The sequence below is a fragment of the Hypanus sabinus genome, chromosome 3, assembly GCF_030144855.1.
Source record: "Hypanus sabinus isolate sHypSab1 chromosome 3, sHypSab1.hap1, whole genome shotgun sequence".
In the NCBI taxonomy this organism is placed as follows: Eukaryota; Metazoa; Chordata; class Chondrichthyes; order Myliobatiformes; family Dasyatidae; genus Hypanus; species Hypanus sabinus.
The window spans coordinates 70,986,069-70,998,599 of NC_082708.1; the positions used below are offsets into that span (position 1 = coordinate 70,986,069).

The 12,531-nt window shown below is 41.6% G+C and overlaps 1 protein-coding gene across 2 annotated transcripts in view; it reads left to right on the plus strand.

Annotated features, from left to right (window-relative positions):
• Positions 1-12,531, plus strand: part of LOC132391432 (ferroxidase HEPHL1-like) — a 77,574-nt gene that overhangs the window by 22,856 nt on the left and 42,187 nt on the right. For both annotated transcript variants that reach the window (XM_059964615.1, XM_059964617.1), the window contains exons 4-9: positions 243-422; positions 2,055-2,309; positions 3,529-3,697; positions 6,160-6,299; positions 6,382-6,513; positions 9,004-9,215. In XM_059964615.1, the coding sequence (XP_059820598.1) occupies positions 243-422; positions 2,055-2,309; positions 3,529-3,697; positions 6,160-6,299; positions 6,382-6,513; positions 9,004-9,215 (1,088 nt within the window). The remainder of the gene's footprint in view (positions 1-242; positions 423-2,054; positions 2,310-3,528; positions 3,698-6,159; positions 6,300-6,381; positions 6,514-9,003; positions 9,216-12,531) is intronic.

A 12,531-nucleotide genomic window follows, 5' to 3' on the forward strand; every position in this document is an offset into this window, starting at 1 on the left:
TGTATTGCTGTAAAATAACACATTTAATGATGTATGTCAGTGATAATTCTGACTGACAGGTTAAAGTATGTTCCCTTCAGGACAGTGGAGTGCTGATTAATGTTAATCATACAAGCTGAAAAATGATCTAATACATGGGTGAACGTCTTTGATGTGTATAATCTGCATTACAAACGGTCTGTAAATGGATTGGGTCTGTGACAGATAACACTAACTGCGCTGTTCTGCTTACACTTTTCCAGGGACCTTTGATGGGGTGACACTGAAACGGAAAGATGTTGACCAGGATTTTGTTTTAATGTTCACTGTTGTGGATGAAAATATAAGTTGGTATCTAGATGAAAACATTAATAAGTATTGCAGCATGCCATCCGCAGTTGACAAAGATGATGGAGACTTTCAAGAAAGCAACATGATGCACTGTGTGTATTTTTATCAGAATTTCTGCTTCTTGTTTACACACTTGTATGCAGATGTTTGATTCACTTAATTCAATGATGAATATCTAGTGACGAGTGGTTTTTCATTAATATGATCTTAATTTATTTCATTAAAAATGCAATAATGTAAGCGCAGAGTGCAATACACAACCAATTAGTGTCTCTTGCAACGTGAATGTACCCTCTGTGGAAATAATTTCATTGTATCATGGAATCCATAGACTATGAGTTTTCTTATTGGCTGTTGTTCTTTTTCTGTGTCCAGCCATTGAATCCCTCCCAATTAGCCATATCCACTTTAGAGTGGAGTTGTACCTATACTACGAATGATTTTGGACCACTTCTTGTCCATGCCCCTTCCACTCCCTTGTTAATGCTCTCTCTCCTCATCAATATGAACCTTCTCAACTCCCACCCCAAAATGGTCACCTTTCTATTATCAGTGTTCTGTGTTCCTGCCTGATTTTGCAGCTCAGTTTTAAAATTCTATTTAAGAACATAACAAATATTTATTGAAAATCAGATGCCTCTTGAGCTCTGCCTTTCAGTGTGGGCATTGCTGATCTAATCTTTGGCCTGAACCCCTAGCGTTTGCCCCTTTGACTCCATGTACCTTTGAATATATTTAACGGCATAATATCTGTAGCTCAAAGATTCACAGGAGACGATATTCTGTCTTATTTCAGAGGGGAGTGGTTTAACCCTTTAACCCGAGATTTGGCTCTCTGGTTCCAAATTGTCCCATTTTCACCAACTCTGGATCCCTCCAGGTCTGGCCTCTGATCTACTTCTTTCACCATCAGAGGCTGTACCTTAACCGTTGCAGGCCATTAACTCTGCAATTATTTTACCAAGCTGCTACTGCTCTCCCCTTACCTCCACAGAGTTAACCTTTTCAGTTAATTTTTGTCTGAATTGCATTCTTAAGTGAATCTTTACTATGTCGATTGTTATAACATGAGATTTATGTCCACGGTACGACTCTGCTGCCACTCTCCCAGTTTTGAAGCCTCATTCAAATGGGCTTCCCGCTGCCTTAAATTCCTCTGTCAGCACTCACCAGAGGTCTATCGAGTTACCCATTATTGCCCTTTTTTCAGTCAACACCTTAACTCTTCCAGTCTCCTCATTCACAAATCTTTCTGCAGAGTTCTTATGAATACTTTTTAGACCTGGTATCTGAATTAAATCATATACAACTTTAATGTGATTATTAAGGGTAAGCAAAATGTTTGGGTTTGAAATTGCCCTTGAATGTTGTGTTAGACACAAAATCCAGTAGCAGTCTGCTTATGCATTTTTACTCTGTTGAATTTCAAATGCAGGCTGTCTATAGCGCAGGATGCCATGTAAAAAATGTCTGCTCTCATACGGTCTCAAGATCCTTCTGCAGAACAGATTGTCATTGCAGTAACATGTGCCTGCAGATAAATTCCTGCCGCATTTTCTGATCTGGGCTTTATGTTCTAATCTTCACCTCTGCTATTATGTGCTCTTATCCAACTTCGTATACCCTAAAATCATAGCACAAAGATGGTGTTTGAATCAATGAACAAGCGTTGTCATTAATATTTTCACTAGTAATTACTTTACATTTCTGCGTTGACTCCTCAGCGATCAATGGCTATGTGTTTGGAAAGTTGCCTGGCCTGAACATGTGCAGTGGTCAGTCCGTTTCCTGGCACTTGTATTCAATTGGAACTGAAGTTGACGTTCACTCGGTGTATTTCCACGGACAGACTCTCATTAACAAAGGGCATAAAGTGGATGTTGTTAGTCTCTTCCCAGCTACCTTTGTCACAGTGCAAATGTCTCCTAGAAATGTTGGAACGTGGTTACTAAGGTGCCAAGTCAATGACCATATTAAAGGTGAGAAAATGACTTTCGGAATTACTTTAACTATTATTCACCAGGGATGCTGGGCAGAATTTAATGGTTGAATTTAAAATTACTTTCAGGTTATATTATAATTTATTTTCTTTGCACTGAGACCTAGTGACATCTTGTGTGTTTAATACAAAATCTTTCACTAGAATTGTGTCCCTTTTAATTTGAACTAAATAGGTATAAAATTGGCTTTAGATGTCCACTCACAGTCTTGGTGGAATATAACGCAAATTGAATGGTAGTTGACAGAGGATTTTCTCGACTTTATTTCTAAAGAAGTCAACAAAAATACAATGGAGGAGCAATATAAAACAAGCTGCTAACATGCAGTCGTTCATTTGACCCATTCTCACAAATCAAAATCTACACCGATGACTTCTTTTGAACACTTCCAACGATACATGCTACTGAAACTGATTTTGGTTCCTGGACTGTTAAAAGAATATTTAAAGTAATTTACAACTAGTTTTAATCTCAGATTTTCTGTTGGATTTCAAGTATTTATGTCTATATTGGAATTGAAGAAAATGCTAACCCTAACCCTAAGTGGTTCTGCAAACATTACTTTTATGGATGTTCTGCTGCAAGAAGGGAATAAAGATTTGGAGCCGGAGAGGGTATAAAACTATTTTATACAGGGAAGGACAGTGAATATGACCCAAACTCCACTCCATTGTGAATAGATTGCAAGATGAATCTTTAGGCTGCTCTAAGACATTTCTGGGACTTCTTTTTGACTTTTTTCATCTTACACCGTAAACTTTTACTGGTGTAAGATGGATAATCCTGGTTGACTTTTTTCCCTGTAGAAAAAACCTCAGTAAGAGCCAGAGAGTTTAAAAAAAACTTTTTTCCTGTTAGTTCTGTGGAGACTTGGCATTGCTTTAGGTTGAGTGGGTACGGATGGTTCTTGGCACAGACCACCTCGGATTGAATGCTCTGAACAGTTTGAAAAGATGGGTTGGTAGGTTGGCTTCAGGTTTCAAGGCGTTGCTATGGTACATTATTTCATTGAATCATTTCTGACACTTGATAAAAAACAATAATTTGGTTGCAGAGCCATTATACCAGCAAGAAAAGAAGTTCTTTAGGAGGGGAAGCAAGAACGTTAAACTGTTCAATATTTTTTTTCTTGAATTGCTGTGCCCTCATAAATTTACCTTTCACTTCCTAGCCTCATTCTGTTTTTTTAATCTTCCAGCTGGTATGCACGCATTGTTTGTGGTTCAGGGTTGTAACCACAATGATTCAGAGACTATACTAACTGGCAAAGAGAGAAGGTACTTCATTGCGGCTGAGCTGGAGAGGTGGAAGTATGCCCCCACAAACAAGAACTCATTTAATGGTCAGCCACTAGATGCAGAAGGAAGGTAATTTTAAAAGCAACCAACTTATGATTAATAATCCCAGCTAAAAATCTATCTTCAATTTTGACTTCATAATTCACCCCCTTGTAAAGAAACAGATTAGCTTTGCCTTTTACAGACCTTTGATGATGAGTATGAATTTATTTATCTTCATTTGAGGGCTTATGTATCTCATCTTTATGATCAGAATAGGTCTGCCTTTTTTTTGGTGCTTAAGTACTCTTAACGAAAAAATGTTTCTCTTATGGCTTTCTAGTGTTGTCCAGCTACCAACTCCTTTAATACTATGAAAAAAGACCCAGGATCTTATTTTACTGAAATTTTTGCATTAAATAATTACAGTAAATCTATCTGTTATTGGCTGATGACATATACAGCCCATTCTTTTTATAATGTCTCTACAGAAGTTAAGTAAATCTTTTGTTATTTCCTTAAATTCTGCTTTGTATACTAAATTATTTATCCTTGTTTCTTTCTCTTTTTGAGCATGATTTTGTTTTCAGTTATCCCATCAGTGTTGACAGATTAATAGGGTTGAACAGGGTCAGCATAGGATTAGAGAAAATGATGTTGGATTAATCTAAAGGAGTTCTTTGAAGATGTGACTAATAGAATTGGTAAGTGTGAAGCACTAGATGTCTTGTATTTGAATTTTCAGAAGGTTTGGAATAGGACGGAAGTGCTACACTGACAAGGACTGAAAACTGGTGCTGAGGTACATCCAGGATGTGCTGGGATAAATCATCGGTGATGTAAGCTAGGGTCATCGGGTGTTTCGGGCCTTTCAACATCAGACACCCTCACCCAGGTGACCCAGCCGGGGTTGACCAGGCCCCAGCTTGTGTCCCAGCATCACTGATGCACGGGTCAGGCCTCTTTGTCCATAGTCAACTGGGGGCCTTGCTCAGCAGCCCTCTTTGATGGTCCTGATTCCTCCTTACAACCCCCATTGTGCCATTAAGTTCTGCAGAGCGAGCAGCCAGCAAAACCTCTACACCCCACCTCTAAAGACTGGCATCATGCCCCCCATCCCTGTCTCTGGCACTTCTCTACCAGCTCCTGGCATTTAATTATAGGACAGAAAGAAATAAATGGGAGTGAACAAATACTTTCCAGGCTGGCAGATAGTGAGCTTCTGCATGGGTCCGTGCCTGGAGCCCAACCACCGATTTGTCTGAGTGGGACCAAATATCGTGTTTCCAACTCTGTTACTCAGAGTAAGCATGCAGAGTTGATCGTGCATACAAAGAGGAATGTAATAAACTTCAACAGGATGTGAACAAGCTCAGTGAATGAAAGGAACAGGTCAACCCCTTTGGCTCATAAACCAAGTGAGCAAAGAAATTTGAAAACAGTGAGTGATTGGGTTAATGGTCAAAGGATTTGTGCACAGTCGCTGAAGCCAATGTGCAGGCCCTGTGGGTGAGTAAGAGAGAAGGCCACCCGTTGGACTTTATTACAAGAGGGCTGAACACAGGAATAAGGAAGATTCACTGATATGATACCAGGTCTTAGAGAGACTGCAGTTGTAATACTGAGAATAATTTGTGTCTCCTTTCCTCATAATTGTTAACTTGCTACATTGGGAATGCAACAATGGTTTCCAAAGCTTGGTTCCACTGATAGTGGATTTGTCACATTATGGGGGATTGATTAGACTAAACCTTCATTGTGGCCAAAACCTTCTGAAAATTCAAATACAGCACATTTAACTGAACTCTGGTCTCCAGAGTTTAGGGAAGAAACAAGTGATTTCTTTCAAATTTACAACATATGTTCAGGGCTGGATATAAGGGAGGTGTTTGAAGTTTCAAAGGCAAGCCAACAAAAATAATTTAGTATTAAAATACGCACATATCACAACGAAACTCAGGAGATTTGATCCAGAGGTTTCAGTCTTGCAATAATCTCTGTAGGAGGTTGGAATAAAATGGCGATAAATTGTTTGACCTAGAGGGTGGTGACAATCCCAAGGGGCTGTAGAGATATAGTTAGTGATTAATTCAATGCAGAGATCAACAGGTTTGAGGGATGTGGGCACTGAACAGGAAAATGGCGTTGAGCTAGAAGATCACGAATAGCAGAGCAGGCTTGAAGGGTCTGGCTTGTACTCCCCCTCCCCTTTGTCTTCCTGTGTTCCTCTGATGATCCAACAGATTTGCTGAATGTCTAACCTTTACACTGGGGAGAGGTCAGTTTCAAGGGCAAAGAGCGATTTTCCGTCTTGTAATTTTATATCTGTATGCCATAGATTTTTTTCTTATTTTTTGATTGAAGGACATTTGTAAATATTAATATACACTCGGTTGGACGAATATATGTATTTGTCCAACCTTAGATTTTATATAGCTGAGCCAGGACCGATAACATTGTCATTATTTTGGGGCTCTGTGAGTAAATTGTGCTTATCAAACCTGTCTTCAGATTTTTGGTACGTATTTAATACTGTAAATATTTTCTTCTAGTCATTCTGAGATCTTCTTCAAGAAGAGTGCCAGTCGAATAGGGGGAGAATACTGGAAAGTACGATATGTTGAATATATTGATGGAACATTTAACACCAGAAAAAATCGATTACCAGATGAGAACCATCTTGGAATACTTGGTACAACACATGATTTACATTTGGAATCTTGTTTTTACTAGTTGAAAACAATCAAGGTTACAATATTTTTATTCATTTTTAGGCCCAGTGATTAAAGCTGAAGTTGGAGACACCATTATTGTTACTTTTAAGAATAATGCAGATCGGGCCTACAGCATTCAGCCTCACGGGGTGTATTTTACAAAGGAGTTTGATGCAGCAAACTATGCTGATGGTAAGGCAATGCGTCACTTTCTGTTGCAGGGTTTCCAACTTGAAATGTTCCAGTTTGATTTTCAAATACTACATATTTGAACAGTTTAGAAAAATAATATTTGATATCAATTCCTTTTCTATCCTTTCAATCATAAGTTCAAAATAGATCTTCATTGTTTTACTCTTCTCTCTCCCCTGTCATCTGCCCTCGCCTTCCCCCCTCACTATACACCTCCCTCTCCCCCACCACCACTCTCCCCCACAATCCCCTCTCTCCCCCACAATCCTCCTCTCTCCCATCCCCTCCATTTCCACCATCCCCTCCCCCTCACGCCCCCATCCTCTCCCCAATATCGCTCACCCCCTCTCACCCAACATCCCCTCTACCCTATCTCCCTCTCACCGCACCCCCCCCACACCACTTCCCAATACCCCCACCCCGTCCCCCCCTTTGAGCTGTGCCACCCAGTAACCCACCTATTTAAGAGCTTAATCACCGGACAATTTACAGTGACCAATCCACCTTCTAACCGGTACGTCTTGGGACTGTTGAAGGAAACCCACGCAGTCACGAGAAGAACATCGAAACTCATTTCAGGGGGCTGCTACGGTGAGGCGTGGTGCAGACCGCTGTGCTACCACGCAGGTTAGGGGTGGGCTGGAGGTTTCCCTCATGATGGAATTGGGAAACCATACACAAATTTATTCCAACTGATCTCTGTTACTTTTATGCATCACTCTATGGTTGGCCATTGGTTATTTTCCAGACTAAATTTGGTCATGTATAGGCAGAAAATGTCAAATACACAAAATGAGGGAAAGGTTTGAGCAGCCAAGCTTAACTATTGCTCAAATGTTTTAAATGCAAAATGTGTGTCTGTAGTGAAGATGGACGTGACAGTATACTGCTGACGTGCATTCAGGCGGTGTTTTCTCATTAAACAATATTACTGATCAGACTGGCATGTCGGGAGCCCACTGTCTCTCTCACCTCAGTCTGTGGTGTACTCTTTCACATTGGTTTTACCCCGGAGCATATGCGATTGCTGTACCGGGTACATGCGTCACTCAGTGGGGTACTGCAGGAAAATTGGAGTGCAAAGGATGATGTGCAGGTTCCCTTGGCAATTTTAAGTTGGAACTGGATACCTTTCTCGAGCCAGCATTGATTCAGCTACACAGTTCTTGGAGGACATTACTGTACTGAGCTCTCCTCACGGAGTTTCATAAATAGGGGGACCGCTGTGGAGTTTATTATTTACAGTAACTCATCGGGGTGTTGTCTCTGACTAAAGGGGGTATGCAGTCAACCTGTTGTAATATAGTCAAGCCTGGTATAGGTTTTGGAAGCTGATGCTTGGAACTACCCAGGTGAAGGGTGGGAGGAAAGGAGCCATACACCAAGGCCCAAGGAATGGTTGGCCAAAGATTGGAGAATGAGGCCCTCAGACTAGTCTACAAATTAGAATTCTTTATGAAGTTAACTCACTTTAAGAGTAGTTATGTTCGTAGTTTAGGCTTCTCCAAGCCTTACTTCTTCCCTAGCCCTATAAAACACATCTCATGTCACTTGTAGGCCAAATCTCATTTGACTGGGTAAAGCAGAGAGAGCCTGCTTGTAGTCTGTTATAGCATCATAGCCCCTGAGAGCCAGGACGGGATGTGTATTGTGCAGTGAAGTTTCTGCTAATTGCTGCATACCAGCTATAATGGTCTACCCAGCAGTTTGCTTTCAGAAGGTAAGTCAGAGTTAGCCTGTGCTCGAGCTGCTGGAGGCATTGTCCCGCAAGGAAACTGTAAAGCAGGAGAGGATGGGGCCCAGGGTTTCCCGTTGCTATGCTCGAGACCTTACAGAAGGAGATAGAACATGGGAGGGTCTTTGCCTGTGCAGAGTATCGTTACTGAGAGCAATGGGTCTGGACATCGATGTAACGAATATAGTCTCGAGATCCAGGGTGGCGTATTATATAAGAAGGCAAATGGGTAAAGTTAGTCGGTGCTCGTGAACTGACGGGCATAGAATGGTGCGGTTGCCCTTCTGGTTGATTTGCATATGAATTAAATGTGTGTTTAAGTGGTAAGAAGGGCCAGCGCTCCATTCTACCTCTTAACACGTATATTTAATTCATAAATATTTCAACAAGATCGTTAGTTGGGGCATTGAGTTTCAAATAGTGATGGATCAGCATTGCTTATTGATTGTGGTGGCAATGGAACAGGCATTGGTAAAGCGATTCACCTGACAAAGGGAGGTACGGTACTTTCTTCCTCCTCCTCAGCCACTCCCACAACATCTAAAAGACAAGCAACACCGACTTGATTTTCCTGCTGCTCGTCTTTTTGTAAGGGATTATCTCAAGTGAAAGTATTTCTTGGAGTATAGTGCACCAGCTATATAGAACTTAACAGAAGACTAATTAAAAGCTTGCTGATTCAAACTGCTAATAATAATTTAAAAATAATTGTGGTTAAAGACTATTCCTTTTTCTGTTTAAATTGAAATGTTAAGATTTTGCAAGAAATGGTTCATCCGTTGAGCCGGGAACATCCTTCACCTATAAGTGGACTGTGCCACAGGACGCTGGACCGACGGTCGACGACCCACCCTGCCTGACATGGATGTACTACTCAGCCAGCAACACAGTGGAGGATACCAGTTCTGGCCTCATCGGCCCATTGCTTGTCTGCAAGCAGAACACGTTAAATCCAGACGGTTCACAGGTATGTATTAGACCTTGTTTTTGTAACTCTCTTTTATGTAGGTGTATTCTGTGACTCTCTTTTAAGAGGGTTTATTTACTTTTCATCAGGTTTATTGATATAGCCTTTTCTTTCACCTGTAAAATGCAGTTGTATATTTGTCTTTGTCATTTTTGACAAATGTAATACAAATTGTTTTAAATGGCTTTCAATAGATCTATTAGCACAAACAGCATCTCATTTATGCACTAAATGAGCATGGAGAAATCTGAAAATGTAATTATACTGTGCTTGGTATACAGCCTTACACTTTTTTTAAAAACTTTAAACAGTAACCTTGCTGTTAACTGTGCAAGTCGCCACAAGGAGCAGAGACACCAAGTGCAAGGTCAACAGAAAATCATATCTCACAAATTAGATTGAGTTTTTTGACTAGGTGACCAAGAGGATGATTGGCCAGCAGTAGATGGTGTCTCCGTTGACTTCAGCAAGGTCTCGCATGATAGGCTGGCCCAGAAAAGTAGATCATAGGGATCCAGTGTGAGCTAGCCGATTGGCTACAAGATTTCTTTGCTGGTAGGAGTCAGAGGATTTTTTTTCAGCATAGAGTTGAGCCAGAGGTTTCAACACTATGTCCACTGTTTTTTGTCTTCTATATTGTTTTAAGAGAATGCAGTTGGTCTGGATAGATTATATCAAAATTTGTGGTGTAGCGGACAGTGAAGAAGGATATGTAAGGTTATAACAGGATGTAGATCAACTGGGGAATTGGACCATGAATGATAGTTGGAATTTAAGCTAGACAAGATTGAAGTGTTTCATTTTGGTAAATTAAAATGGGGCAGCAATGCACAATGATTGATGGGGCCTGGCGAGTGTTGTAGAATGGGGTACCATTACACAGTTCCTTGTAGGTGGCCACACTGCTAGACAGGGCAGTAAAAGAAGGTGGATGGCACTGAGTGTAAAAATTGTGTCATCACGTTCCAACTGTACAAGATGTTGGCAAAACCGCACTTGGAGTATTGCGTGCAGTTCGGGATTGCTTGCTATTGGGAAGATGCGATCTAGGTCGAGGGAGTGCAGAACAGGAATCACAAGGATTCTGCGGAGACTGGTGGGTTGAGTTATAAAGAGAGGCTGGAGATCAGGGGCTCGTCTCCCCTGAAGCTCGGGATGTTGAGAGTGGACCTCTTATGGATGTATAAAATCATTAGAGCCGTAGATAACATGAATGCCTAGTCTCTTCTTCGGAGTAAAGCTGGAGGGTTTAGATTTAAGGTCAGAGGGGACCTGAAGGGAAACATTTTCACTGGGAGGTTGGTGAAGTACCAGCTGTTGGGAAGCAGTAGAGGCGGATGTAACTTCAACATCCAAAAGACATTTGGACAGATACTCGGGCTGAAAAGATTCAGAGGAATACGGGACAAGCAGGCACGTCTCCAGTATGGATGAGTTGGGCCGAGGGGCCTGTTTTTCTGTGCTTATAGCTCTGTGACTCTGAGCTAGGCAGCAGCAGCAAGGTGGAATTATCCTGGGTAGGAGTGTGATCCGGATTTCCATGTGGAGAGAATACCCAGGATCCACACGGGTGAATTTGAGGCCTTCAGATGTCAGCGGTCTCAATGAGGACAAGGGTTACATATGAGTGCCATCCCTTTTAAGTGGGGTCAGTTAAGCCTCATTGTTCAAATAAGAACCACCAGTTTTCAGACAAGTCAAGCTGAAAATACCACTGCAGATGAATTTTGCACGTTGTATTTGTGCTTGGGCAAGTGTAAATCCCGAAGAATGGTGCTAATGAAAATTAAAATCTCATGAAACAACCAGCAATGTTTGCAGAACTGCTCTAATCCAGGATAACCCGACTTTCAACTGCACAGCTGTACTCTTTTTGGAATTGTGAGAAAGAATTTGTGGCTCCACCTCAAAAGCAAAGCCATCACTCGACTATTCTTTCAAACATCTGACTTGACTTTAAACTGTGTCAACTCCTCTCTGTCTAAGCATTTTCTGTATACTGATATCATAAACCTGACCACACACGTCTGAGTGGAGTGAGAGTGAAGACACAAGAGTCCATCGGATCGTTTACCTCAGCACAGTGACGAGCACACTGCACGAGACTCTTTCTGCATTTTCCACAGACACGTGGCCATTGGTAATTCAGTAGAGAGAAAAGAGTTGTTTTCCAGGGGATGCTGCAGAGATTTCCCAAATAGCCTGGAAAAGTTAACTGCAGGACGCCTTTTAAATGTTCTCAGCATGTTCAATAGCCGTTTCATCAGGAAACATTGCCAAGAATTAGTCATTCAGCTTGGAATGAAGGCAGAGTCAGCATTTATGAAGATTGATTTACTTTAGTACCCAGCCCTGTGAGCACACTTGGGCCTAATGATTGCCCTGTGACGTAGTGACTTCGTGCCTTCAGGTTTTGACTGTAAGAACCACATGCTGCCGATTTACTCAACAGGTTTGGCATTGGCGGAGCTACTGGGAAGACCTTTGTTTGCACTGAGTGTGTGTGGCCTGTTCTGATGACGTAGAGTCATTGGGATGTGCAGCACAGAAACAGGCCCTTTGGCCCATCTAGTCCATGCTGAAACAATTTAAACTGCCTACTCCCATCGACCTGCTCTGGGATCATTGCCCTCCATATCCCTACCACCCATGTACCTATCTAAACTTCTCTTAAACATTGAAATCAAGCTTGCGTGCACCACTTGTGCTGTTGGCTCGCTCCACACTCTCACAGCCCTCTGAGTGAAGAAGTTTCCCATGTTCACCTTTCACCCTTACCCCATAACCTCGGGTTGTAGTCCCACCCAATGTCAGTGGTAAAAGTCTGCTTGCATTTACCCTACCTATACCCCTCATAATTTTATATTCCTCCATCAAATCTCCTCTCATGAGTCCTTGGGCCCTGTGCTTGATAAGCCTGTACTGTGGGTTCCCTGCACAAAGGTACCTGGGCTTCCCTGGAGCACCAGCTTTCTGGACACTGGAGGAACAGAAACGTGCAAAAGCTGGAACTGCTGGAGGATTTAAGCTTCAATGCCATGTTGAATTACTCTGAGCCAATGTTATAAATTACCATTAGATTAGATAAAGTTGTGATGCAAAATGTTTGACATCAGGTAGACTGATAATTTAGTTAGAAAAGGGAGGAAAGTTGGGATTGGAATGAGCGAAGAGGAAATTGATGATCGATTACTCCAAAGATGACCTGGAGTTGACTCTCGTGCAGAACTTGCTGTTTCAGTTCCCCGCGTACATGTGGAGAATATTGCAGAATATTTAATATTGTTACTTAAACTGACCATGGTGCAATTGGCAA